Raw genomic sequence first — 27,341 nt, 5'->3', positions numbered from 1 at the left:
ATGCCTTTTTCCTTTAAGTATTCGTTCAATTATAAATGGCTATCACTTCTAAATTACCTTATGATATTATTGATTAATGATAGGAAAGTGACTGTGTATGTAACTTTGTTATAATTATCACAGTTTGCTGGACAATCATATGTTAATTTATTTGTTGTTGTTATTATTGAAACAATAAATAAAGAATTAAAAAAAAAAAAGTAACTGTGCCATACTCATTCAAAAAGACAGACCGTGTCAACAAGAACGAATTAGCCTCAGGAATACCATTTGAAGGTTGGGCACCCTCATGTTGTTTCTGATATGGGTATAGTAGGCTGTTTAAACCCGTGCAAAGTACACTGTTGTGGAACAGGTTTAACGTTTTTTTTTTTGTTGGTTTTTTTTTTTAGGTGAGTGGCCACAGCCTCCAGTAGCTTTGTGATTTCTGCGAGATGTGCGCTGTAGAGCTGAGCGGGCTGCTGGCAGCCGTGAGACAGCCCAGAGTGCGGCGCAAAGCACCCAGGCGCCGGCAGAGGGCGCCAGAGCCGGAGGTCGCGGTCTGCAGCGGCCCCTCCCCTGACGCTGGAGACGCTCAGAATTGAGGCAGGGCGGCGACAGGAGCCCGGAAAGAAGAAGTTCCTCGTTGACTGCCCGAAGTATGGAGGAGCCGCCGCCGCACGGGGAGGTAACTGCGCCCCACCCGCTTCGCTGAGTAACAGGCGTGGGGGGCAGCATTAGCTGGCGTTTGTGGGGTCCCAGCGTGGCCCCGGGACCCAGGGCAGGTTCCGTGCTGGCTACGTGCGAGTGTAGATGAAGGAGTAGGGCCGGGGCTGTTCGCGCGGTGCAGCAGAATGGGGGACAAGAGAGACCAGGATGTGCAGGGGCAGAGGGATGTTTGTTATTGCACCCAACCACCGTTTGGACTGATGCAATTGCAGTCCGGTTAGAGGATGCATCCCTCCTCTAACCGGACTGCAGAGCGAGGCATCCCTATACCACGTAACCGGCTTTACAGTAGTAAAGGTGGGGCTGGGTGGACCTCGCCAGTCGCTCGGTGCCCGAGGCGGTGAAGCTGGCACGGTTCTCCATCGTGAGAGAAGCTTGCTGACACCCCAGGCAGGGAGAGGAGGAGCTGACTATTGCCATCTCTCTTACGTTTCCATTCCCTTTCTTTCTGGTGGCAGTATCAGTCCATCTTTATGGATGAGTCGGTAATAGAGGAAAGTACACTGGTCTTTCTATTTGTAATAACAAAACTCTGCTAACACTTTAAAACTATATCCCTTAAGGAAAAAGCATGCACATTAGTAAGTATTATGGAATTCTAATTTTACTCTATTTCCTCTCGCTGTCCACTATGTTGGCTGGCAGTCAGTTTGTGGTACAGTATACAAATAGAGAAGCTTTTGTAAGATAGGGAGAGTTACCACCCCTCCTCCCTCAATCCCTTTCTCCTTTTTTGTCTTTGATTACAGAAAGTTGATAAATAGTTGTATTGTTAGAAGTGAAGCAGTCTCTCAGCTGTTTTACTGAGCAACCAGATCGGGTCCTTTATTGTCTGGTTGTTAGATGCATACAGACAGACTTAGTGTCAACAGTAGACACCCCTGCAATAGTGCAGGGAAATGTGCACCTAAAAATCACTGTGATGTTAAAAACCTTAACCAAATTCAAGTAAACTGTATCCTATTTTAGCAGCAAATTGGGTAGGAAACAATCTTAAAAATCCCTGCAACATGTATCTGTGGCCCCTGAAGCCGTGCAGATTCTTACTATTAGTTCCTCTCTACGTCCACAATAAATCTTCTCTTTTATAATTGTTCCCAGTTTTTTCCCTAAAATTGACATTTAGTCACATGGCTCTTAATGTGATCCCTTTGTGAGTTGGAGAGCTACATGTCTTATCTGTCAGATATGCATTAATCAATTCTTGAGTGCAGTGGCTTTGCAAACCGTTCACTCAGTTTCCAAAGTACAATGAAGATGGATTAAAAGCTGTGTTGGTACGCTATATAAGTTTATAATGCACCCAAGGCATGCTGGCAGTGGCCAAAGAAAGCACTTTCTCATACTTTCTGTATTTCACAGCAAGTAAAGTCCTGGCAATCTACTGTATAAAGTGGGCTTTCTTAGCGTCTAGTCAGATGAATCCAGAACCAGTGGGTTATGCACCTCTACCAGCAGATGGAGATGGAGCAAAGCTGACATCACAGTATATATACCCTTGCAGTGACAGCCCGCCAGTATTCTCTGTCTCCAGCAGTTGGTGGACATGCATTTCCCTACAGGGGATTGCTTTTAAATTTAGGAGAAAAGGAAATTAATTCTCCTTGCTCTCTTTTGGTAATAAGTTAAGGTCCCTCCCTCAGTTGAGAATTCCTCAGGTGATTTCCGTGGTCCCTCAGATGAGTGCCTTGGGCAAGTAGCTGTCTTTTGAGTTGGCGTGGACTTAGCTGTAAAAAAAAAAAAAAAAAGCTGAAAGGCAAGTAGGTGCAGTTAGCTGAGCGCGGTGGTGAAGGTTTTTACCCTCTCCCTCTGCAGCCGGACACCATGCATGTACTCAGTCGGGACAGGCTGAGCTCAAATAAAGTCTTTAAAATTGTTTGAGAAGGGCAGTTGATTAGGGATCCCCCCCCACCTTTTCCAGGCTCCGTGCTCAGCAAGCGATCTGATGGCCATTCCCACCTCCACAAGAACATAAGAACATAAGAAAATGCCATACTGGGTCAGACCAAGGGTCCATCAAGCCCAGCATCCTGTTTCCAACAGTGGCCAATCCAGGCCACAAGAACCTGGCAAGTACCCAAAAACTAAGTCTATTCCATGTAACCATTGCTAATGGCAGTGGCTATTCTCTAAGTGAACCTAATAGCAGGTAATGGACTTCTCCTCCAAGAACTTATCCAATCCTTTTTTAAACACAGCTATACTAACTGCACGAACCACATTCTCTGGCAACAAATTCCAGAGTTTAATTGTGTGTTGAGTAAAAAAGAACTTTCTCCGATTAGTTTTAAATGTGCCCCATGCTAACTTCATGGAGTGCCCCCTAGTCTTTCTACTATCCGAAAGAGTAAATAACCGATTCACATCTACCCGTTCTAGACCTCTCATGATTTTAAACACCTCTATCATATCCCCCCTCAGTCGTCTCTTCTCCAAGCTGAAAAGTCCTAACCTCTTTAGTCTTTCCTCACAGGGGATTGCTTTTAAATTTAGGAGAAAAGGAAATTAATTCTCCTTGTTCTCCTTGCTCTCTTTTGGTAATATGTTAAGGTCCCTCCCTCAGTTGAGAATTCCTCAGGTGATTTCCGTGGTCCCTCAGATGAGTGCCTTGGGCAAGTAGCTGTCTTTTGAGTTGGCGTGGACTTAGCTGTAAAAAAAAAAAGAAAAAAAAAGCTGAAAGGCAAGTAGGTGCAGTAAGCCGAGCGCGGTGGTGAAGGTTTTTACCCTCTCCCTCTGCAGCCGGACACCATGCATGTACTCCAGTGGTGTTCGGGAATCGGGGGGCAGCCTGGCAGGTTGAGCAGCCCTTGCGGCTAGGCCCCCTCCAAGGCTCGACTGGGTCGCCGTATGGTAGGCTGTAGTGGCACCTTCGCATGTTTTTTTGTGCACAGTATACTGCCCTCTTCAGTTCCGTCAGATTGTGACTTATGTGCCCGACTGTGCGGCCTTTTGTGCGTTTTGGTTATGTGCCTAGGAGCGCCTACCAGGGCTCCCAAATTATGCACACGCCTTTTTTATGCTCATACACACGAACTCGTAATCCCTAAGCTTCCTGTCATTTCAAAAGCCCGCAATCTTGGAGTAATAATTGATTCCAGTCTTTCTATATCCCACCATATATCTCTGATAGTAAAAAAAAAACCCTATTTTTTAAAATTACATGTGCTGAAACATCTTCAACCTTTATTACACCAGCAAGATTTTAGAACAATTTTGCAATCCCTAATTTTTAGCAGCCTGGACTATTGTAAAGCTTTGTTTTTGGTCTTCACCATAATGCCATCCGCCCTCTTCAGTTAATCCAGAATGCAGCAGCGCGTATCCTCACCGGCAAGTCACGTAGAGATCACATTTCCTCTGTACTATATTCTTTACACTGGTTACCCATTGAATACAGGATTAAATACAAAATTCTTTCCATCATTCATAATTTGTTAAATGATGACACTTCAACCTGACTTAGTTCACAACTCCGCATCTATAGACCCTTTAGAAGCCTATGTTCAGCCCATGAAAATCTATTACAAGTTCCAACAGTTAAAATTGCTTGACTGGATATCATGAGATGTCACGCATTCTCAGTAGCTGGCCCTCCGTTCTGGAGTTTGATCCCAGACAATATAAGGCACCTTGACAATAGGAAATAATTTAAAAAGTTTAAAAACCTATCTCTTCAAATGCGCTTTCAACATCAATGATGCCACCTAAACTTCTGCTTAAATATTGTTTATTTTCATTGTTTTCCCTTTCCCTCTCCCAGTTTTTATGAATAACACTGTTTTTAACTTTTATATTGTTTTAAAATTGTCCTTGTTTTGTGCTCTGTGAATTTTATTATGTATATTGCATTGTAAACTGTTTTGATTACACCTCAGTATAACAAAACGGTATATAAAACATTTTAAATAAAAAAATTAAATAAGTGGAGCACCTTGAAGCCTCCCAGTGAAGGTGTGCTAACCCACTTCCGGGATCAGGAGATAGGAGGTTGTCCCTTTTTATCAGAGGTGGGTCGAGATCACTACAGACCAGTGGGTTCTGGAGGTGATACGAGATATGCGCTGGCGTTTTGCAGTGTTTCTCGGGAAGTGTTCATGGTGTCTTCCTGCAACTCTCCGCAGAAGATTCAGGCAGTGGAGTTTACATTGTCTAGACTGCTCGGCCTGTGGGCTATGGTTCCAGTTCCCACATTTCCATAAAATATGGGCCGATATTCCATTTATTTCGTTGTGCCAAAGAAGGAGGGCTCGTTTTGCCCCATCCTGGATCTCAGAGGAGTCAATCATCATTTGCAGGTGACTCATTTTTTAATGGAAACCTTGCGCTCCGTGATAATGGCAGTATAGTCAGGGGAGTTCCTGACGTCTCAGGATTTGTCTGAGGCATACCTGCATATTCCCATCCAACTAGAGCATCATCAATGTTTGTGTTTCGCGATTTTGGGGCATTATCATTTTTGAGTGCTTCCTTTTTGTTTGGCCACCACGCCCAAGACTTTTTCCAAGGTCATGTTGGTGGTGGCAGCGGAGTTGAGAAAGGATGGGATCCTGTTTCATCTGAACTTAGACAACTGCTGATTTGGGCCAAGAGTCTGGAAGAGAGCCTCCAGGTTTCACGCAAGGTGATCTCCTGGCCAAGAGCAGTCTCTGGCCGTCTCAGTCACTCGAGTATCTCTGTGTTCGGTTCGACACAACACAGGGCAGTGTGTTCCTGCTGGAGAACCATATTCAAAAGCTGATGGCACAGGTGCGTCTATTAACAAACACAATACACCAGAGAGTGTGGTCATATCTGCAGGTGCTTGGATTGATGGCAGCCATCCTGGAGGTGATGCTGTGAGTGAGGGCACATATGCGTTCTCTCAGCGCACTCTGCTGTCTTGTTGAAGCCCACAGTCTCAAGATTATTCGATTCGGCTCCACCTGTCGATGGAAATTTGCACTCAACTGCAGTAGTGGTTAAAAGCTGATCACCTGAGGAAGGGGGTTTCCCTAAGGTCACCGGACTGGCTAGTACTCACGACAGTTGCAAGCCTCCACGGTTGGGGAGCTCACTGTCGGGAGCTGACAGTGCAGGGACGCTGGAGTATTGAAGAGTCTCTTTCTAGAATATCAATCGGCTGGAAGCCCAGGAGGTCCGGTTGGCATTCTTGCAGTTCGACAACAGGTTGCAGGGTCAGCGGTCCAGATAATGTCGGACAATGTGACAACAGTAGCCTACATCAATCAAAGGGAGAAAACGAGGCAGCAAGTGTCGCAGGAAATAGACCGGCTTATGGAATGGGTGGTCGTGCATCTTCAGGAGGTCTCAGCTTTGCATATTGCAGGAAAAAACAATGTAAGAGCAGACTTTCTCAGCAGGCAAAGTATGGACAGAGGAGAATGGAAATTATAAGATGAGGTGTTTCAGCTTATAGTGGATCACTGGGGTCTGCTGTTTCTGGACCTGCTGGTGACATTTCGCAATGCAAAGGTTCCTCAATTTTTCAGTCACAGGAGAGATCCAAAGTCCTTGGGCATCGATGCTCTCATGCAGGAATAGCCGGAGGATAAGCTGTTGTATGCCTTTCCCCTATGATCCATGTTGGGCAGAATGGTTCAGAGGGTCAAGAGTCACAGAGGGATGGTGCGAGTGTTTGAGGCTTGGTGTGAAAATCAAGGGGTTCCTCCTCATTCAGTACAGATCCCGCTCATCTTGGAATCTTTTCAGGATGGTCTGAGTAAAGGATTGGCCTATTAATTCATTAAAGGTACAGGTAGTGGCTCTTCCATGTTTCAGGGGTCATGTGAATGGTGGACCATTGTCAGCTCATCCAGATGTAGCCCGTTTCTTGAAAGGTCTTCGTCTTCCTTTGCTGTTACTGTGCCCTTGTGGAGTCTTTAATCTGGTTTAGGATTTCTTAGCAGGCCCTACATTCAGACCAATGCGTAGCCTTTCCTTGTGGTTACTGACCTTGAAAACTGTGTTTCTTGTGATGATTTGTTCTGTGCGACTAATTTCCGAGCTGCGGGCCTTGTCTTGCCGGGAGCCATTTCTTTGGGTGATTCCAGGAGCAATACAGCTGTTTACTGTTCCTTCCAGTTTGCCCAAAGTAGTCTCAGATTTTCACTTGAATCAGTCCATTTTCCTGCCTTCTCTGGGTAGGGAAAGAGATGTGGAAGAATGTCACCTGTTATAACCCTTGGATGTTAAGAGACATATCGTGAAGTGTCTGGAGGTTTCTAAGCCTTTCCTGAAGATGGATCACTTATTTGTCCTCCATGAATGTAGTAAACAGGGCGAGCCAGCTTTGCGGGCTACAGTAGCTCGCTGGATTAAGGAGGTAGTCACGGCTGTGTACGTAGATGCTTAACAGTCATTGCCTATTCAGGTTAGGCCTTTTTCCATTAGGGCTCAGGCAGTGTCATGGGCGGAGGTTAGATTGATGTATCCTGTCGACATTTGCCGAGCTGCAACATGGTCCTCCATACACAGTTTTCCAGGTATTATCATCTGGATTTGCAGGCCTAGGAGGATGCAGCCTTTGTACGTGTGGTTTTGAATGGACTGCGGGCAACCTCGTGCCCTATTCGGGAGTAGCTTGGGTACATCCCACTGGTTCTGGATTCATCTGACTAGATGCTTTGAGATGAGAAATTACTACTTTTACCTGATGATTTCCTTTTCTTTAGAATAGTCAAATGAATCCAGCTTCCCGCCCTTGGCTGCCGAATGATTGTCCAATGGTCCTCCTGCGTGGCTGCGTGCTCCAGGGGTTACTGGTAAGTGTTAATCCAGTCCCTAGACTAGTGTTAATACATTCTTTGTCTGAGCTCAGTGTTTCCTTTTGACTGAGTAGTGGAATGGTTATCTAGTGTTAATAAAGTTTTTAGTTTGTCCACAGTTGGCTTTTTCAGAGAATACTGGCAGGCTGATGTCATTGCAGGAGTATATATACTGTGACGTCAGCTTTGCTCCATCTCCATCTGCTGGTAGACATGCATAACTCACTGGTTCTGGAGTCATCTGACCAGTTGTATCATTTATTTCTTTATGCATTTTTGTAAGTGAAGATCAGGAGGATGGTACGTTATCATATGAATTGGTATACCTATGTGTTAAAACTATGACTAAATCAAAGTGTTCTGATCTGAGGGAGTGCTCGCTCCCTAAAGCTAGTCAAGACATATAAAAATAAAATATCTGTGCATTCAACTGGACTAACATGTCAACCATGTTACTAAATGGATCTCCATACCAACTTCAAGCTCTGATTGATTAAGAGCCTACTCACTCTCTTTAAATGTTTTTATTATCCTAATCTCTATGTTTCTTTAGACCTTTCTTTCTAGCAGTCTTGGCTTCCAAGTTTACTACCCCTGTTGAATGTAACTTTGTCCTTCCTGTTTTTTTTTTTACCAATGGTTTGTTACAGTTTCCCCTTTCGATGTAAACCGATCTGATATGGTCCTAAACCATGAAGGTCGGTATAGAAAAGTGTTAAATAAATAAATAAATCAAAGTTTGTGCTGGCTAATTTGGTTTTGTTGGGGAAAAATGCTCAGTGCAATGTGAACTATAGCTCTAGCAGTTCTTAGTGACTCCGGCCACAGCTTTTGGTGGGTGCACTTATTTAAGTGTTAAACACACAATCTTCCTGACAGTTTAATTTCATAGGAGCACCATTCTGCTGATTCCAGTTTAGAAATACACCTAGATTGTAATATTAAGATACCTGTGCAATGGGTGCATAGCTCAAAGAAATTTGCTGTTCTTCTAGCTGGAGCTTTGCTATTTTTCCCTGATTTTCATGGATCCTATGTGCATGTTTATTTTAATGAATATCTACATTTGTGTGTTTGATCAAAAAGGAAAGCAGAAAGAAAATAAAGTTATGTAGTTTACTGTATAGCATTACTTCAGTCTTTTAGGTGGCTTATATATGCCTTCCACACAGATAAATCATCAGATGGGGAAAATTGTGGACCCCCTACTGATAAATGAATTGGGGGATTTGCAGACCTTTCAGTAAAGGACACCCTACTCCCCTGAAACTTACAGGGGAGCAGTTTGATATTTTAAGTAAATAACTAAACTTCTGTTGAACTTCTCTTTTGTAGGCCAGCTTTAATGCCGATGAAGCCAGCAGCATTGTGAAGGAGGTCAGTGATTTATGTCATCTTGAAGCATCTTATTGTGAATATTTTATTTTTCTGAAACTGTAAAGGGCTTTTCCTCTTAGTAAATGATAGTTGTCTCTCATGGTAGCTAAAGCTGCTAAAATAAATGCCTTCTTACAGCAAGCCAATACCTTGCCCCCACTCCTACCCCAGAATTACTTACATCTGCTAAAACTGAAATTGTTTTACGTTTTCAACTTAGTATGGCCAGGGTTAGACTCTCTTCAAGCTGAATGAAAGGGTAGTGTTTTGTTTTTTTCATTTTCGCTCATCTCATCTTTCCTATTTGTAAGCCAAGTATTGTAATGATCTCCTATGAAAAGTGCAAGACCTGTACCCCTTCTCTTAATTTTAATTTTGGTTGGCCACTAGGTGCATTTATTTGCCGCATTGATGGCTTGCAAGAGACAAAAATCTAATTTATGACTACAGAATATGAGCATCACTAGGGCGGACTTGAGGGTAGAAATCCAGTCATTAATGGTGTGAGGACCGAGAGATCCTTCTGCAGACAGTCAAAATTCCCATGATCCTGGAATTTCTGCAGGACGGCTTGAAGAAGGGGTTGTGTCTCAACTCCCTCAAGGTTCGGGTGGCCGTGTTGGCCTGCTTCAGAGCCAAAGTGGATGGCGTCAGTCTATCAACCCATTCAGATGTTTCCCGCTTCCTGAGTGGAGTCAAACAAATCTGACCACCATTAAAGTGGCCGGTGCCCCTATGAAATCTCAATCTAGTACTAGACTTCCTAGTGGGAACTTTCTTCAGACCAATACGCGGCCTGTCACTACGGCTCCTGACCTTGAAGACTGCATTCCTAGTGGCAATATGTTCAGCCTGTCGCATCTCCGAGCTGCAAGCACTATCCTGTCAGAAATCGTTCCTCAGGTTCACACCAGGAACAATACAGCTACGCACTGTCCCCCTCCTTTCTACCAAAAGTGGTTTCTCAATTTCATCTAAACCAAACCATCTCGCTGCCATCTCCAGACGAACATAAGGACTTGGAAGACTCATGCCTTCTTCGCCATCTAAACGTCAGCAGACTCCTAGTCCGATACCTGGAAAGATCGGAATCTGTGCGAAAGATGGACCACCTATTCATCTTTCACAGCAGGAAAAAACAGGGGGAAGCAGCCTCGCGGGCAACCATAGCCTGCTGGATCAAAGAAGTAATCAAGGCGGCCTACATAGAAGCAGGGAAGCCCCCACCTCTGCAAGTCATGGCCCATTCTCAAGGACCCAGGCAGTATCCTGGGCGGAAACCATGCTGCTGTCACCTGCCGAGATCTGTCGGGTGGCGATGTGGTCCTCCATACACACCATCTCCAGGTTCTACTGCCTGGATGTCCAGGCCCGGGAGGACATAACCTTTGCAAGGGCAGTACTAAGTGGGCCATGGGCAGCCTCCCGCCCTGTTCAGGAGTAGCTTTTGTACTTCCCATTGGTCCTGAGTCCATCTGCTACATGCTAGGAAATGGAGAAATTACTTACCTGATAATTTCATTTTCCTTAGTGTAGACAGATGGACTCAGCATCCCACCCTTGACTGCCCCGGAATCCAGGAACCTCTGGTGACAAACCCCGAGAACAAGACAAACACGGGTAAGCCAAGTATTACCCCTAGTTCAAGACACCCATAGTTGCCGGGTGTCGGCGTTATCCGGTTGAGTGCACTGGCGGTCTCCAATTTGGAAATCAGTTGAAACCAGTCCTAGTTAATCAAGTTATTAAAGCACACATATATCCACAATTGCTTTTTGAGGAGCTTACTGAAGAGCTAAGCATGCTGCACGGGTATATGTAGGGTGACGTCAGCTTTGAAATCTGACTCAGTCTCCCATCTGCTATCAGGAGTACACCATACCCATTGGTCCTGAGTCCATCTGTCTACACTAAGGAAAGCGAAATTATCAGGTAAGTAATTTCTTCATTGATGAATTGCCCAGTTATACAATTTTAAAGTTGGAGTTGCTAAGTCACCCTCCTTTCTACATTGTTCCAAAATGTTTCTTACCACTCTGGGTTCCCCCCCCCCCCCCCCCCCCCCCCCATTAACATGTTAATACTTTTATTCTGTGTCAACAAGCGGGGCTGAATTAGCCATAAACTTGGAAGATGTCATCCAACAGCACCAAATGGATCCAACTCTCTAACTCAGTAAAGTTTTACTACTAAGCATATGTGGGAGTTCCCATGCGCACGCTGCCTCTTGAGCCCACTGGACTTTTTTGTCTTGAGTTTCCACAAGGAAATGTTCCCTTTCTCTCTCTCTCTCTCTTATCATTTTTTTTAAGTCCTGATCAAGCTCACTCATTTTTAGAGTTGCCTTGCTGCCAACAGAATGTTTCAGTATACAAAAAAAAAAAAAATTTAGTAATGACAGCAGAAAAGGACCAGATGGTCCACCCAGTCTGCCAACAAGCTTCTCATGATAGTACCTGCCACTCCATGCAGGTTACCCCCATGTTTCTGTTAAGGTAGTAACTGCTGTTCTGTGCAGTTACCCCCAAGCCTTATAATAAAGGTAGTAATTTTTACAATGAAAACCAAGCAACTGTCAAACCCATAACAAATTATTGCTAGCATCATAAAAAATGTATGAATTACCTATGACTAAGATCCCTAAGCGATTTACAAATGAAACATACATAATTTAAAATATTGCATCAATAAACAAACAGCTAACATATTGCATATTTAAACATATTCATCAGTAAAAGGAAAACCTGCTCTTGCAAGTTGTCCAGCTCTAGGAAGGTCACCTCCAGCGGCTTCAGGGGCTGTGTCTGTGGCTGCAAGATGTTCATCACTGACAACCATATTTGTTACATAATCCTGTGTCCCAACCATGATTCAGCCAATTGCTATGACTATAGTTGGATGTTGCCAAGTCCCAGAGAAGCAGAGCCTGAAATATGGAAGTACTTTGCAGGTTGGTCAAAAGTCAGAACCAACCATCTATCCTCTGATTCCCTTCCTGCCAAGTTGAGCAGGAACTCCCCTGGCAAAGCTCTGTCAATTACGGTGCTGGGTGTTGAACCCTCTGTAATTCAGGGGTTGAGCAACACACAGAAACATCAAGCATAGGGGCACATCCGGGCGATTCTGTCTCTTCATAGGAACTGTTGGCACATAAGCTTTTGGAACCATAGAAACACAGACTTTGATGCACTGGTACCCAGTGCCATTAATGTATTTGATGCACTCTGTGCAACAGCAAGCTTTGGGAGGACCAGGAGGAGACTCCTTACAGTTATCCTTCTACATGTTGGTGCCCTTGTCTCCATCTTGCCTGCTGGAACTGCTTCTCTTCTGTCAGCATATGGGCTTTGTCTGGAGATTTCGGACTTATATTCTCCATTGTGCTTCTGGTCTCCATGTGGCAGCCAGTGCAGTTACCCCAGGAGGGAGTCACTGCCTGGAGTCCAGTGCATGCTTCTCCGGAGGTTGACCCTATATTTGTTTCAGAGGAGGATGTGTCTTCCTCCAACTCCAGGTCGAAGGGTAACAGCCCATAGAACAAGTGGCTGAGTTGGTAAAGACTTTCTTTAACTCATTAGTAGCTAATGACAAGGAGGCATTCTTCAATCTCTTCTGTTCAAAATGTCAGATTTGTTCCGAGAAGGGGGAGTCTTATCTTGCCCCCATGCATCGTGAGCTCCTATCAGAGGTCCTAGTGCCACCTTTGTCTTCATCAGGGTCATGGACTAGTGTCCCTCCACCTCTGGATTCAGATCAAGGGTCTAGGGAGATGCCCTGACCTGCCGGAGCATTTATCTCTGCCAGAATACCTCTCAAACTCAAAATCCCATGATATACTGGGTAAAGTGCTCAGATTCAATATCCTTAGGAACACAGATCTCTGTGCAGAGGTGTTCAGGATACTGCAGATTTTGGAAACGCCTGCTCAACCTATTGCAATGCCAATTCAGTCCTGCGGGGATTACAAATGAGAATGTGGAATAATCCAGCCTCCTGTCCCCTAGTAGCCAGGAAACTGGACTTCAGATACAAGGTTCAGCTACTGCACCAGTCCATGATTGTAGAGTCCAGCTTTGAAGTGGACAAAAAAGGCCAGGATTTTCTCTAACACTCCACCCTCCCTCCCTCCCGAAGGAAGGACCCTATGTTGGAAAACTTTGGGAAGAAAATCTTAGAGTTTGATGCTCAATAAGTGGAGGAGTAACCTAGAGGTTACAGCAGCGGGCAACAAACCAGGGAAACCAGAGTCAAATCCCACTGCTGCTCCTTGTGACCTTGGGCAAGTCACTTTACCCTCCATTGCCTCAGGTACAAATTTAGAATGTAAGCCCTCTGGGGATAAGGAAATGCCTACCTGGGCTGGTGCCAGCTTTTTTTGCTGCCTTGTGCAAATAATTACTGACCCTAACAATTAGGAATAGCTATTGCCAAATGCACATTGTTTAACTGACCTGCAAAAACTATATTGTACATTGCTATGCTCTGGCTGCCTTCCAAATCATGTACTCTGTCAAGGCTCATCAAATAAGAGCCATGAGCTACTTCAGTTCCTCACCTAAGAGCCATCTCCACTGAAGACATCTGCAAAGTTGAAATTTGTTCATTGGTTCACACCTTCATGTCTGTCTGGACAATCTATCAAGTAGTGACAGTAACTTTGGGCAAGTAGTTTTGCACAGTCTGTTCTCCTAGTAGTCCTCTCTCCCCTGATTGCTTTTCAGTAAGTGTTCCACTGCAGTCCTTGGTTTGGGACTCCCCATGTGTCTCAGCTAATTGAGCTCTGCTTGTCAGCAGAGAAAGCAAGTTTGCTTACCATAAATGGAGTTCTCCGTAGACAGCAGGATGAATTAGCCATGCTGAATACCCACCCGCCTCCCTACAGAGTTGACTTCCTAGATAATACTAAGCTCTGCAATTGACTGAGTAGCTCACGAAGCAGTGCACATGGAAAGTCCCATGCATGCTCAGTAGTAAAAGTTAACTGAGATAGAGAGAAGGGTCTGTTTGGCACTGTTGGATGACATCACCCACACATCATAGCGAATTCATCCTGCAGTCTACGAAGAGCCCCATTTATGGTAAACAAACCTGCTTTCAGCTCCCTAAAGAAAAACTCAGGGATGCTAATAGGAAACAGCATGAAAAAGAGCTTACTCTAGGGAAAATATAGTATTTTTCGCTCCATAAGATGCACTTTTTTTTCCCCCACAAGTGGGGGGAAAATGTCTGTGCGAATTATGGAGCGAATGTAGCATTTCTCCCTCTCGTGTGCCGTCCCCCTCCTCCTCCTCCTTCTCCTCCCCCCATCTCAGCCCAATCAGTATGGTGGCGCAGGTCAAATGTATCGTCTTCTGCTGGCAGAGCTTGAGTTCCCTACCAGTCTGCTGTTCGAACTGGAGGGGTCTCCCTAGCGCACGTGGTTCAAACAGCTGATGTTTGACCTGCGCCACGCCGAGCTTCGCTGTAAAATGCACCCCGGGAATACGGACAGGCAGGGAGCTCAAGCTCTGCCGGCAGAAGACGATACATGGCATCAAAGTTTATGGTTAATGCAAGCCATTTCCTTCTCATTTGTTCAGATATATTAGAAAATCATGAGGGTAATATACTGCCTGGGATAGAGGACACATGATACAAACCTTTACTTTTTTAGTTCATGGTGTAGTTCAGTGATTTATGATAAAATGTTTCTTGCATATGAAGCAATGTGGATTTTCAGAACTGATTAGCAGTTTTTGACAGCTGAAATTAATGAAAAGCATACCAGGGCACCTGGAGGGAGCTCTGTACAGAGCCCGTCATGGGGACAACATTTTTTCTTATTTTCCTCCTCTAAATCCTAGGTGTGTCTTATGGAGCGAAAAATACGATACTTTTTAATAGATGCAGTCTTTCCCAACCAGGAATTTTGCATAGATAAACGTGGGGTAAAATATAAAGAGAAGAAACTCACTTTAATGTTTATATTAATTCCCAGATAATGCAGAGAACTATTAGACTACTTCCCCTATTTTATAATTCCATGTAGTTGCGTCTTCACACATTTGTGATTGTCATTTTCAGTGGTATTTTATATCAGGATTATCCTATGCATTATGCTTGTAAATGGGGGGGGGGGGGGGTGGGAGATTTTCTGTGTTACAGAAAACCATTTTTGAAGTAATGTTGGTGGAAAAGGTGCCGAGTTAGGGTTACTGTGGTCTCCATAATGCTGACTTTCCTATGTTGGCCCTCTGGCTAAGACTTCAGTGCAGAGTGTCCAGTAGGGCTCATTGTGCCTGGGAATACCACAGAGGAAGTGCATGTACAGCCCTGGGGTCTGGCAAGTAATTCTTGGCAAACTAAGCAATGCGATATGGGGAAGAGTAAGGGCAGAAGAGACTGCTGCAGGTACTGGGGAGCAAGAAACATTTCCTGACTTATAACATTCTTCCATCAATTTTTGTATTGAATTAGTGAAAATCTGGTTAATTTGTTACACTAAAGTGATTTGATTAACCTGACCAGCTCTGCTTGAATGATTCTCAGTAGTTGCTTCTTTTGGATGCAGTACTGAAATATAGTAAAGACATTTTATTTCTGTACAGTGTTGTTCATACAGTAATACAGAAATGCAATGGGGAAAAGCACGTCTTCCTTTCGCAGCCCTTATAGCTGCCTTTCCATAGTCGGCCCTCCGCATGACTCACGATGGCCTGCTTTGGCACGGGTCCTGCCACGGGTCCTGAGTTCAGAAACACGAGGAAAGGAGTTATGTTCATGGTCAGCATCCCAGTAAGTGCAAAGAGTGGATGTACTAGCAAATCCAAGGAATGGCACCATTACCTGACAGCTCAGTAAACCCATTGAATTTTCAAGAGTTGGAGGAAATAACTAATCACCATTTAAAGAATAATTAACAGACATGTTTTCTGTACAACCCCTAGGTCTATGGCAGGGATTAAGTAAATTGATGAAATAGGCCACAATAGTGAATTCTCCGATTTTACTGTTTGTCTGTACTTTGTTTATTTTCTAGTGTGTTGATGTCATCTTGGGAGGTTTAAGCTATGACCCTGAAAAAATCAATCAGTGGATGGCAGCAGTAGTGGAGCAGTGCCTCACTCATCTTGTCAAGCTGGGAAAAATGTACAAGTACATTGGTAAGTGCAGAGATATATAAAATTATTTTAATAAGAATAGCTTAAATATTTGGAAGTCCATATTGAAAAGCATTTAACTGGCTGAATGAATATTTGAGTAGATATTAGCCAGCTAGGATGTAGCCAGATAAGTTGAGGGCATTCCAAGAGCATAACAGGGAGGAGTTAAGTAGTCTGGCTACGTCTGGTTGGGTCAAAGAGTTGTCCTAAATGTATCCAGCTAACATTAAGATAGCCAGCTTATTCAATAGTGAGGCTGCGCTAGTGAAAGCTGAAAAGTCCTAATTTTGTTAAGTCTTTCTTTCTTCTGAATTTAAACAAAATCCACCAGTGGGAGCTTAGGGGAGAGTCAAAGAAATTTGAGGCCCATACTGAGTAAGCCAGAGAGTGGGACAGTTATCCAGGCAGAGCTACCTGAATAACTTGAACTAGTTATTTGGTGGCGCTTACCTGGGTAAATGTCCCGCTGAATCCAGATAATTTTAGGATTTTTTTCTGATCAGACTTACCTAAAGTTAAAGCCACACTCCCAGCAATACCTCTTTACCCAGCTAACTTTTTTGTACAAGCAAAAAGTTGTCCAGATAGAATTTAGCTGGGGAGTAGGATATTAAGATCTTTGATTTTGTCCAGCTAAATCCCCAGGTCTTGACCTCGTGGTTTATAATATGGGGGTATTAGGACAGTTGAGTTGAATCCTGGTGCCTGCTTTGCTTTCTGAAGGAAATGGTTTCCTTTGTGATGCTGGGGGGTGGGGGAAGTGATCCAGATATACAACCTGACAAGAAACAAAGGAATCTACTATGATTACTATCTGAGTTTGCCAAAAAATATGGAGGGGCGGAACCTAAAATCATTAGCTAAGGAAAAATTGCAAAGGCATTTTAGAAGCCGTGGATAACCTGATCATACAAAACATATACTCCAGCCATATTTTGACAAGATATCTCTATACATATATATATGATATACCTATTTACTTCAAGTAATTTCAATTTATTTCTTTATTTTAACACTGCAGCTTCAGATTACCTATTAAAGCCACAAGTTATTTTGAATCATCACTTGCCCTGGCATTTGAATCCAGTAGTAATTTTCTTGACGTTTCAAACAGACGAAAAAACAGTTGTTTTGGAACCTAAGTCTCTCCCCATTGACCAGATGTGCTCATCTTACCATTAGTATAGTCACACAAGGGTCAAAAGACAAACTACCTCTTCCTTACTGAAATGCAAAATGTACACAAGAAGAGGACATATTCAACAAATAAATTCGTTTATTCATATATACCAATTACCTATCTAACATTAAAATCTCTCTAACACACTCATCCATCACACATACACACACATCTAAAACCAATGTTCATCAGTAAACATGAAGTACTCTGTATACAATGTATATGATTTTTAATTATAGTTTTTAAATATTTTTTAATTTTTATAAATATTTATAAAGTGCTGATGTTTGTCCTGAACATCCAACAAAGATCTTCGTTTTGCCCGTTTTATCTTAAAGGCTTCTTCAGGGATGGACTCAAACATCAAAGAACATCCGGAATAACTTTCCCAGACGGTATTATATTTCTTCCTGATTAATCCTTTCCAACAGGTATCCTTAATATCGTCATCAACTTCATAAAAATCTAAACAAACATTAATAAAGATACAATGAACACCTTACTCAAGGACAAGTACCTTATTGACATGCATAAGCCTAAAAGCTTTATATTGCTTACCACCAACTTGCTCAGTGTATATCCCGATCGCAGATATTTTACATCACACGCCCAAATATCCGCTCTTAACGCCTCATATCAGACTTATGAAGATTATGGCCCCAGTTGATATCTAATTCTACAATAAAAAGTAACAGGAGATAATCCTTACTACCCACGCCTGAAACAATAGCCAGAATAGAAGTATAACCATAATCATAAAGCTTACAATACCTTCAAAGAATCTTCAGCTGAATGATTACGCAATCAATCTGTATTATTCATACCATATCTTATCCCAGAAGGGAATTCACCGTCTATAACATATCAAAAATGCTTTTAAATGATCAAGTCCTTTCACAATGAAATTAGAATTAGATATCAACTGGGGCCATAATCTTCATAAGTCTGATATGAGGCGTTAAGAGCGGATATTTGGGCGTGTGATGTAAAATATCTGGGATCGGGATATACACTGAGCAAGTCGGTGGTAAGCAATATAAAGCTTTTGGGCTTATGCATGTCAATAAGGTACTTGTCCTTGAGTAAGGTGTTCATTGTATCTTTATTAATGTTTGTTTAGATTTTTATGAAGTTGATGACTATATTAAGGATACCTGTTGGAAAGGATTAATCAGGAAGAAATATAATACCGTCTGGGAAAGTTATTCCGGATGTTCTTTGATGTTTGAGTCCATCCCTGAAGAAGCCTTTAAGATAAAACGGGCAAAACCAAGATCTTTGTTGGATGTTCAGGACAAACATCAGCACTTTATAAATATTTATAAAAATTAAAAAATATTTTAAAACTATAATTAAAAATCATATACATTGTATACAGAATACATCATGTTTACTGATGAACATTGGTTTTAGATGTGTGTGTATGTGTGATGGATGAGTATGTTAGAGAGATTTTAATGTTAGATAGGTAATTGGTATATATGAATAAACGAATTTATTTGAATATATCCTCTTCTTGTGTACATTTTGCATCTTACCATTAGGGCATTCTTCACATATAGAAGGTTGACCAGGTTCAGCTGAACTGCTTTGTTCAAGCACCAGCACTTTTTCTCATGTGTTTGTGTTTTTTGATAAAATACAGTGGTATCGTTGCACACTCCTGCCTCTCAATTTGTCCTCACTGCAAATTTAATATCTTTGTATCCATCACCTTCGCAATCATGCCGTTCACCTCTGTAAGTGTCAGTAGCATTGCCCTTTCACATCCATATCAGAATGTCTCCAGCATAACGCTGAAGTATCCCAAAGTCTGAGAAGTATAGTAATCTGATCATATATTTATATTGCTTGTCCGAATCAGGCCTCTTAAGACTGCTTTTTGAACCCTATATTTCAGTGTCTTGCACAGTTATGCAGAAGACGGGAGCAGGATTGCACACAGCAAGTTCTTGCTTTTGGGATAACCGTACTGATGGTAAGAGCCTTTTCTTTAGTTAATTTAAATAAGCATCGGGTTACTTAGAAGAAACTCTGAGATATGATATTGCTTTATGCACTGTAGTGCTTTCTTCTGGAGTTCATAGGATGTAATATATACAAGCAACATATCAAGGTCCACCTGGAAGTTCCTCTTATTCAAGCTGCTGGCACCCAATTCAGTTGGAACAGTCTTGGTATCTTTATTGGCTTTGTGAGCAGTACAGATCCCTCCCTTGGTGTCTCTTCACCTCTGCTTTTGTTAGTATTTTCTTGATCACTGCTTTGCGGACACTGAAAGGATTTGTCAGTGAAGTTGCTCCACCTGGGCTGTATGGAGGTGCCAGGACAGGAGGCAGAAGGTGCATTTAAAGAATTATTCTGCCCTTAGAGCACAGACAGCACAATGCTGACCACCCCTTGGCATACCAAATTATTTCAACATCCCTCATGTGAAAACAAACTACAGCAGTGAAATTAGGTCTGCTCTTCCTTGTGCTACAGAATAGAGCACACAAATCACAGACTTAGCTAGATAGTATGTTGGATTAGAGAAATTTTGTGAGCTGGTTTCTCCTAGGGTATGAACAGCTGCTGCTGATGCCACCATCTCTGGTTAGGCTGTAGATTTGATTTTGGATTCTCTTGACTCCATTTGGCATTGAATGCTAAGCAAATGCAGTGGCCATGCCATTGCTACAAAGCCAAGAGCAGAAGCAGGAGAGATGACTTGAACGATTATTTGCACAAAACTACCAACATTTAAAAGCAAGATACTCTATTAAAAATTAATTAAAAGTTTTGCTTTGAATAATTACGGTCAAACTTGGTGTACTCTGAATTAGAGTTCCTAGGTTTCAAGTATGCTTTCCTAATCGCTGCATTTCTCAGGTAGTGAGAAGAAGTGATGTATCCTACAAGCAGTCAGGTTTGTAGGCTTAACAGCTGGGAGATCTAAGTGCAGTGGGTGGCAGAGGTAAGAGTAAAGAAGGACAGTGGCCACAGCTAGAACAGTGAAGGCAGTCAAGCTTGTACAGCTGGGAGATCCCCACAGCTAGAGGAGGGTAGGCAGGGGCAACCAGGAAGACCGGATATAACCTGTCTACTATGTTACTGTATGACCATGGGTACATCTTGTTTTGATTTAGTGTACTCTGTTTCAGTTGGATGGTAATAAAATGTTTCCTTTTTGTGTCATGTACAGCAGCATCAAAATTGGTTACCAGATTTTGCACCTCAGAGGTGACTGAATTCATATTTGTGAAATACTGTAATGATAAAACAAATTGAGACTCTGGATAAGATGTGCTATGTAAACACAAAGTGATAATAAATTATAGGAAATTGTTTCACATTTTGATTTTAGTGATCCATTTTTATACACCTCTGGTATAAATTCAGTGTATGACTATGCATATTATAAAATTGTTTAGCGGGACTCTTACAGGGAGACTATCAGGGTTGGTAATTTTAAGAATTAAAAAATATTTAACTACTGTTACCCCAAACCTTTCCCTTTTTCTGTTTTTCATTTTGCTAGGAAACTGCACAGTGCGGTGGGAAAACCGGACCATGTACTGTGTGGTCAACGTGTTTGCTGTTGCTATTCCTCTGTAGCTGACTGGTTGCTTACATCTACATGTGAGTCTTAAAGTGGAACTCCAAGCTCAGAGTTCAAGGCTGCCCTGTTCAGTGAAAGAGCACCCCCAGCTGAATGGCATATTTCAATCTCAAGTGGACTATAAATTAACTTAACTTGAAGTGTGCTTTCCGCTGCCTCTGGGAGCATCTATTTGGTGCTGGAGCAGCAGAACAGCAATATCAGAAAGCCCATCCCATTGTGGAAGACAGAAGGCTTTGGGACCTCCCTATTTGCTCTGTTGCCCCCAGTACAAAGTGGATGCTCGGTTTGAGACCCAGGCAGGGCCAGGGAATGCCTTCACTTGGACAGTAAGGTACATGGCCTTCCTCTTTTTAAGATCACCAACTGTAAAACAGAGTAGGAAGAAAATTAAGAAGTTGACATTTAAAAGGCTTGTCTGGGTGACTTGTTATCGACTCCATACAAATCTCGAGTTTTAATTTCCCGCCTCTCTCCATGGTGAAATTTTATCTGGGGAAAAAGAATCAGGACAGGAGGCGTTAAAAATGTATCCAGCTAGCTCCAGTATTCAGCACTAGCTGGGTGAACGTAGCCGGGTAAGTTTGATCAGAAAAGTCAAAGTCCTGGGTAGCTTTAGTCTGATATAGTCAGTGGATCGCTTCGCAAGGTAGGTTTACCAAATATCGGGTAACTTTCCCACTCCCCAGTTTACTGAAGGCTAAGGGTACATTACATAGCAAACAGGAAGAGATGCAACATGCCTTTAAGTGCTTGGCAACTCAAAGTAAAACAGGAACAATGCACCATCAGTGCTCAATTTCCTCCCGAATTATAAAGTTCTTATTGAAATGATTTTCCTATTCTGGCCAAAGCCAGCTGACCGGAAAAGCACCATTTATCCTAAGCCTTGTCTTTTTTTTAAGTAATCTCTTTTTTTTTCTCTTTCTCAGATCCCTTTGTGGGTGATATTACAGCTCAGGCTATTTAATTCAAACCCAGTGTAAAAACTGATTTACTCCATTCATTTTTACCCTTCCTTCAAAACATCTCCCTATAGTTTTCTACCTGCTTTTCATTGGGAGTAGTCATAAGTGCCAGCACAGACTTAATGGCTTCCTTATCCCCTCCATGTAAAAGACCAAGGTGTGGAAGCAGCAGGTGCCACTTGCTCACAGTTATTCTTCATGCTTCGCCTGGACTATCACTTAGCCATCGGGATGACCACCTGGATCTGAAGTCACCAGAATTGGGTGAGCAAGCCCTGCGTTTTATACTGCTTTATCTTTGTTTTTAATATTGATAAACTCCCAGGAAAGCAGGAATTGAAAAATTAGGACGGACTCCTCTTCTCTTAAAGATTGGACAGCACAGGGTCATCGACAGTCATTGCAAACTCAGGACTTGGCTCAGGCATCCTTCAGGGAAATGAGTACTACCGACGAAGCATCTGTGGCCGCAGGAGCCTCAACCTCTGGTCAAACCTCAGGTCTCCCAGCTGGCAGCACAGCATTCCAACCGTTGGCATGGCTTTCATATCTAACCCGTATTTCTGAGACTTTATTCTGTGTGCTGCCTCTCTTTTTATTTTCATTCCACTGTACCGCAGAGTCTCACTTTTGAAAGAATTGGAGCACTTATGTCTGTGACATTCACTAAGTTTTTGAGCTGGAGCATGTTAATGCAATTTCTGTGCCTTAATCAGAATAGAGTTGCCTGCATGAATGACTGTATTTAAACTAATTCTTGACTGCTATGTCCAAAATGGGTTTTACAACATACTGCCCTTCACACACAGTGAAAGAAAAGGGTCAGACTGGACTCAGAAAATCCCAGATCCTGAATAGCTGGCAAGAAGAAAAAAGCATTTAAGATACAGCAATAGTTGACTTGCACTGACAGCAATCTGTAATGAATTTCTACTTTGTGCCTATTGGTGTAACTGCTTTGTATTTGCTTGGACCAGGCATGTTACTTATGTATAAAGTAAGGGATAGTATAATTGGGGGGGGGGGGGGGGAGGGATTGGCCAAGCAGTTTTTTCCTGCTTCTTTCGGCTTCTTGCTCAATCAGACGTGGTCTCTGCTAGGCTACAACACATGATCCTTCACTTACCACCACCCAGGATGTTTTCCCCATTTTATATCCCTTCCAGCCAACGCATGGACAGTCTGTGGCCAGGGGTCACAAGCTCAGTACTAAGTATTAACTGTTGAGCAGTGGTCGAGACTAACGCCCCACCAAGGGCTGTGAAAGCCTTTATCACAGCATTCTTAGCTGTGGCTGGCGCATGGAGCAGAGGTCCACGTCCCTCTGCACAATGGGGTGCAGTACTGTCACAGAGGCAGCCTGCAGTAGCATCCAGAAAACTTTTTCCTTCTTTAAAATTTTTGTTTTTTAACTCATTTATTGTATGCAGTCTTACCTAACTGTGTAGATCCATAGGATTTTGTAGCTTGTAGTTACCACTTCACAAAGAGGGGATAAAGAGAGAGAATTGTTTTCACAGAAGTTAGTTTTAATAATTTTCTTGTATAATATAGACTTGTGAATTCATGTGCTCTTTCATCTCCCCGCTGGCTCATTCAGCTTCAAATAGTAAGGCCTTGAGGCTTGTTATCGACTTCAGGTAAAGAAAGATGCTTTAAACTTATTAATTGAATTAGTGAAAGAAAAATGTGAACACTTGTACTTATTAGCTTTTCAGCCCTGTATTTATAGATTGACAATACTTGGTACCAAAGAGTTACCTTTTTGCCTTTATGGCTAAACTTACCAACTGCATGATATGCAGAGGATAGCACTCAGAACCTCCGAGAGGTGTCATTTCCTAGTGACGTCCATAGAGTTAAAGAAAATTGTAGAAAGTGGAAAAAAGTCTCTTTTGCACCAAATAAGAGGGAATTTTCCTTCTAAACAGGGAGAGTTGGCAGCTTTGACTGTCCATTGTACTGAAAAGTGGATATTCAATAAGCAGAACTTGATGGTAATTTGTAGAAGTTGCACCTTTGGCTTACCGATGTGGAGTTGCTCTGAGATTAACAGCCTGTGTGTTTCTATGCACATTGGCTATATCTGTGCAAAAAAAGACTGAATTGACAAATTGGATTGGTTGGTCCAGTCATGTCTTAACTAGTATAACCAAGCAGCATGGAATGAAAGCATTAGGGACAAAATACAAAATTCTATAAATCAAACTGATAAAAGTAAGTGGGAGATAGCAAAGTGTGCAGTGCCTGCTGTCAGCACTGACTGGCAATCAGATTTGGTGTTGTAAGAAAGTAGATGGAAAATATGTACTACTGCCTCTATCAAAATATCTCCCCTAAACTACATCAAAGAATGCAACTGGGGAATCAAAACAAATGTGCTGTAACTTGTGATGTTCTGTACTGGTCTTGTGGGTGGTAACCGTTAATTAGGTTAAAACTCAGGCTGTGCACCCATACTGTTTTTGCTTTATTTAATATTTAATTTGTGAAAACTTATATTGGTTTATTTTTATAGTGTAATTTTCTCTTTATGACAAAAAGTCTCTCATGACTTTGGATTTATTTGTTCTTTTATTGCCAAAGCTCTCCTTGTGTTAGCTTACTAAATTTGTATTGTTGTTAACCATTTGGCAGACTTATCTTAATGAATGCTGCAAGCGATTGTTATTTCAAGCGATGATTTCTTTTTGAAGGTAATGGCTCAAACCTGCCCGCCACTGGCCATGTTTCGAAGCACAGCATCTGTTTCAGGGGTTAGGGAGTTGATAAAGGCTTTCTCTTCATTCTTCAACTGCCACCTTTCCTGCAGTAAAAGAACAAATAAGTCCAACGTCATGAGAGATCTTTTATCATAAAGAGAAAATTACACTATAAAAATACACCAATATACAGTAAGTTTTCACAAAGTAATATTAAATAAAACAAAAATGGTACGAGTGCACAGTCTGATTTTTAAGCAAATTAACGGTTACCACCCACAAGACCAGTACCGACCATCACAAGTTAGAGCACATTTGTTCTGATTCCCCGTTTGAGAAAGCAGATGAAGCCAGTGGTCAATCCACTGGTAATAACACAGGTAGGACTTTCTGGGCTTCAGAGAGGCTGTGCAGGTCTTCTCGTTTACTAGTGAAAATTTCTTATTTTTGCACAACAAAAAAGTTTATATCCTCTCAAGCAAAAGTAGAATAGTAGTGTCATAATCATGTCGACCGTAGGAAAAACATATCCTGAGTACTTCGGACCAGTCACCCAATCAAGTATGGGGGATGATTTTATTAAATAGGTTGGTCAGATATGATCCAAAAGTCCCAACTTCACAAGCTGGCACACTACTGCTAATGGTGGTCGTTGTTGCCAAAGTTAGTTTTTAGAAGATAAACAATTAAGAAGTTAAAAATACTCAGGTGGAGTTTGTTTTAAAAAGGATCATTTTCGTTTCAAGCAAAGGAATTATTGTATCTTTTGTTACCTAATGTAAGGTGCAATTGGTTCAGCTATTAGAAAACCTTGCAAGTTTGATTTGAAGAAGCAGTCCTCTTAAATCAGGTACCTGGTACAATAGATATTGCTGATTATTCAGAAAACTCTTTACTATAAGCCCTACTAAAGTTAAGAGGAGACAGAATTTAAGATGCTGGGAATGAAGATATATTTAAGAAGTCTCTAATGGCTTTGCTTCCGACTCTTGCCAAATAGTACATACATGGTATATAATGACACGTTAGTAATGATCGAGAAACTCATAAACAAAGCCTCCAGTGATTTCTTAAATGGATTTGTGGTCTCTTGCCAATGGATAGGTGTCCATAACACTAAAACCTACCATGGCAATTAGCACCCTTGTTGATATTCTGAGAAGAGATTGAAAGGGCATGGAAACTGCCAGTAACCCCCTCACCCCTCCTCCAGGCAGGTCCTTGCAGGAATATGATTGAACCAAATTGTCAAGGCAGCATGGCCAAACTTATACTGCTGCTTCAGTTCTGTTCCTTTACTGTGGATCAAAAACTTCGGTTCTCAGTTCATATTAGAAAAATATTATGGATATAATATATCTTTATTACGCCTGTTTGTACTTCTTATGCAACAGTGTTTTTGTTTCATGGGCTGTTGGCTTTATAACTGGCTTAGCAGTCTTATTAAAAAAAATACTAGCAAACCAACAACAACAACAGAAACAAAACTGCCTTATGAAAGCTGCCTTTTTTTTCCACTGGATGTCTCATACAAAACTTGTTTGTGAAAGCTGCCTTAGTATATAGTGTTATGCTTAAAAAACAAGAGGAAAATATGGATGTATGTGTTTATTATTGATAGCATTGTGTCAAACAAATCTATTGTATGCTAACCATTCATAAATATATAAATTTAAAGAGCATAACGATACACAGAAAACCTGATATAGGGGTATATCTCTACACCTATTACATATATTGTGTAGTATCTATATACAAAAGCTAAAGCTCTTAGGAAATATACAAAGATTAACATATCTGTGACCAAAGAAAAATATTTAGAATCGGTTAAGATAACAATGTGTTGCAAGAGAAATAGTTTCGCTTAAAATTAATTTAGGAGTAATTTTAATGAAGATGATGGTTGTACCTTATTGGTGCTTTTAATAAATGCAGCATGAGCATTCATTGGTGGCTGTTTTGTTGCAGAAGCTCTTTCAGCCCCTCCCTCCTCATTCCATTTGCGTAATTTTCTGGGAGACATATTTTCCGATAGATGACAACGTAGCATGACTAAGAAGAAAAAATGACTGGCATCTCTGAGAATCAAGCAAAATAATATTTACTACTAACCATTTTAGCAAATGTAATCAGCTGGAATAGAATTGTTCACGTGTTCGTTATGTGTTTGTTCATTGCAAATGTTAGTGGCAAATAGGATATTGAAGTGCCACATAAAACAGATAGTAATGAGGCTAACCCTTCCTCATAGAGCAAGATTTATACAAAACCTAATGTAAGCAGAGACTGTAAAATGGCTTGTATGGTGTAAGTTGGTGATGAATTCTTTTGACAAATCCACAACATTGCCACCATATGCTTGGTTAAAGAAGGTTGGATAGCTTGGCCTGATATCTTGCATAGTATGATTTTAATGAAGTTATGAAACAAAGATCACCCACCAGAGATCCTGGAAATTGTTTGATTTCTGTTTGTCACAAAAAAAAAAAAATCTGCCTTTGTTGCACTTTTGAGTTTGATAAAATCCGAACATTATGCACAGCTGTAACCTTATAATAAATTATTTTTATTCTAGCCTGTTACAGGTGTATCTATATTGTAGCTGTAATTATTGTCATGGGGAAATGTCACATTTGGTGGCAGAGAAACTTTTATGTGAGTTTTCTTGAATATGGAAAAAGCTGAAAATGAAAAGTGATTTAAGGAAGTTGCAGATGGAGATAAGGACACAGGAATAGAGAGCTATATACATTTTGATTCTTTTAGTGAGAGTGGGGATTTTGAAATTATATATTTCTGATTACCACTTTCTTTAATAAACAAGGGCACACGAGAGAGAATGCGAAAAGGAAACTTGTCATTCTGGAAAGAAAAGACTACTGCATATATATAGTGACAA

The 27,341-nt window shown here is 41.7% G+C and overlaps 1 protein-coding gene across 3 annotated transcripts; it reads left to right on the top strand.

Moving 5' to 3' along the window:
* The first annotated feature begins 412 nt into the window (after nucleotides 1-412).
* LOC115092601 (dynein light chain Tctex-type 3-like) lies at nucleotides 413-27,016 on the top strand. Of its 3 annotated transcripts, none has more exons than XM_029603628.1 (6): nucleotides 413-667; nucleotides 8,808-8,849; nucleotides 15,868-15,991; nucleotides 19,072-19,149; nucleotides 20,692-20,792; nucleotides 21,705-27,016. In XM_029603628.1, exons 1-5 carry the CDS (start codon nucleotides 641-643, stop codon nucleotides 20,766-20,768), a joined length of 348 nt encoding a protein of 115 aa, XP_029459488.1. In that variant the 5' UTR covers nucleotides 413-640; the 3' UTR covers nucleotides 20,769-20,792; nucleotides 21,705-27,016. The 3 variants fall into 3 exon arrangements, 2 of the variants coding, with proteins under 2 accessions (XP_029459488.1, XP_029459487.1); XR_003857034.1 differs by having other exon boundaries at nucleotides 416-667; nucleotides 20,692-21,106; XM_029603627.1 differs by having other exon boundaries at nucleotides 416-667; nucleotides 20,692-27,016.
* Nucleotides 27,017-27,341: the final 325 nt, after the last annotated feature.

Source organism: Rhinatrema bivittatum, chromosome 5 (assembly GCF_901001135.1).
Source record: "Rhinatrema bivittatum chromosome 5, aRhiBiv1.1, whole genome shotgun sequence".
In the NCBI taxonomy this organism is placed as follows: domain Eukaryota; kingdom Metazoa; phylum Chordata; class Amphibia; order Gymnophiona; family Rhinatrematidae; genus Rhinatrema; species Rhinatrema bivittatum.
The sequence above is the reverse complement of the archived record's forward strand: the minus strand, read 5'-3'. Positions and strand labels throughout refer to the sequence as shown.

Coding starts and splice junctions, on each gene's coding strand:
- LOC115092601 (XM_029603628.1), top strand. CDS start 641: ATGGAGGAGCCGCCGCCGCACGGGGAG. Junction 668..8,807: donor AGCCGCCGCCGCACGGGGAG/GTAACTGCGCCC, acceptor TCTCTTTTGTAG/GCCAGCTTTAATGCCGATGA. Junction 19,150..20,691: donor TTGGGATAACCGTACTGATG/GTAAGAGCCTTT, acceptor TCATTTTGCTAG/GAAACTGCACAGTGCGGTGG.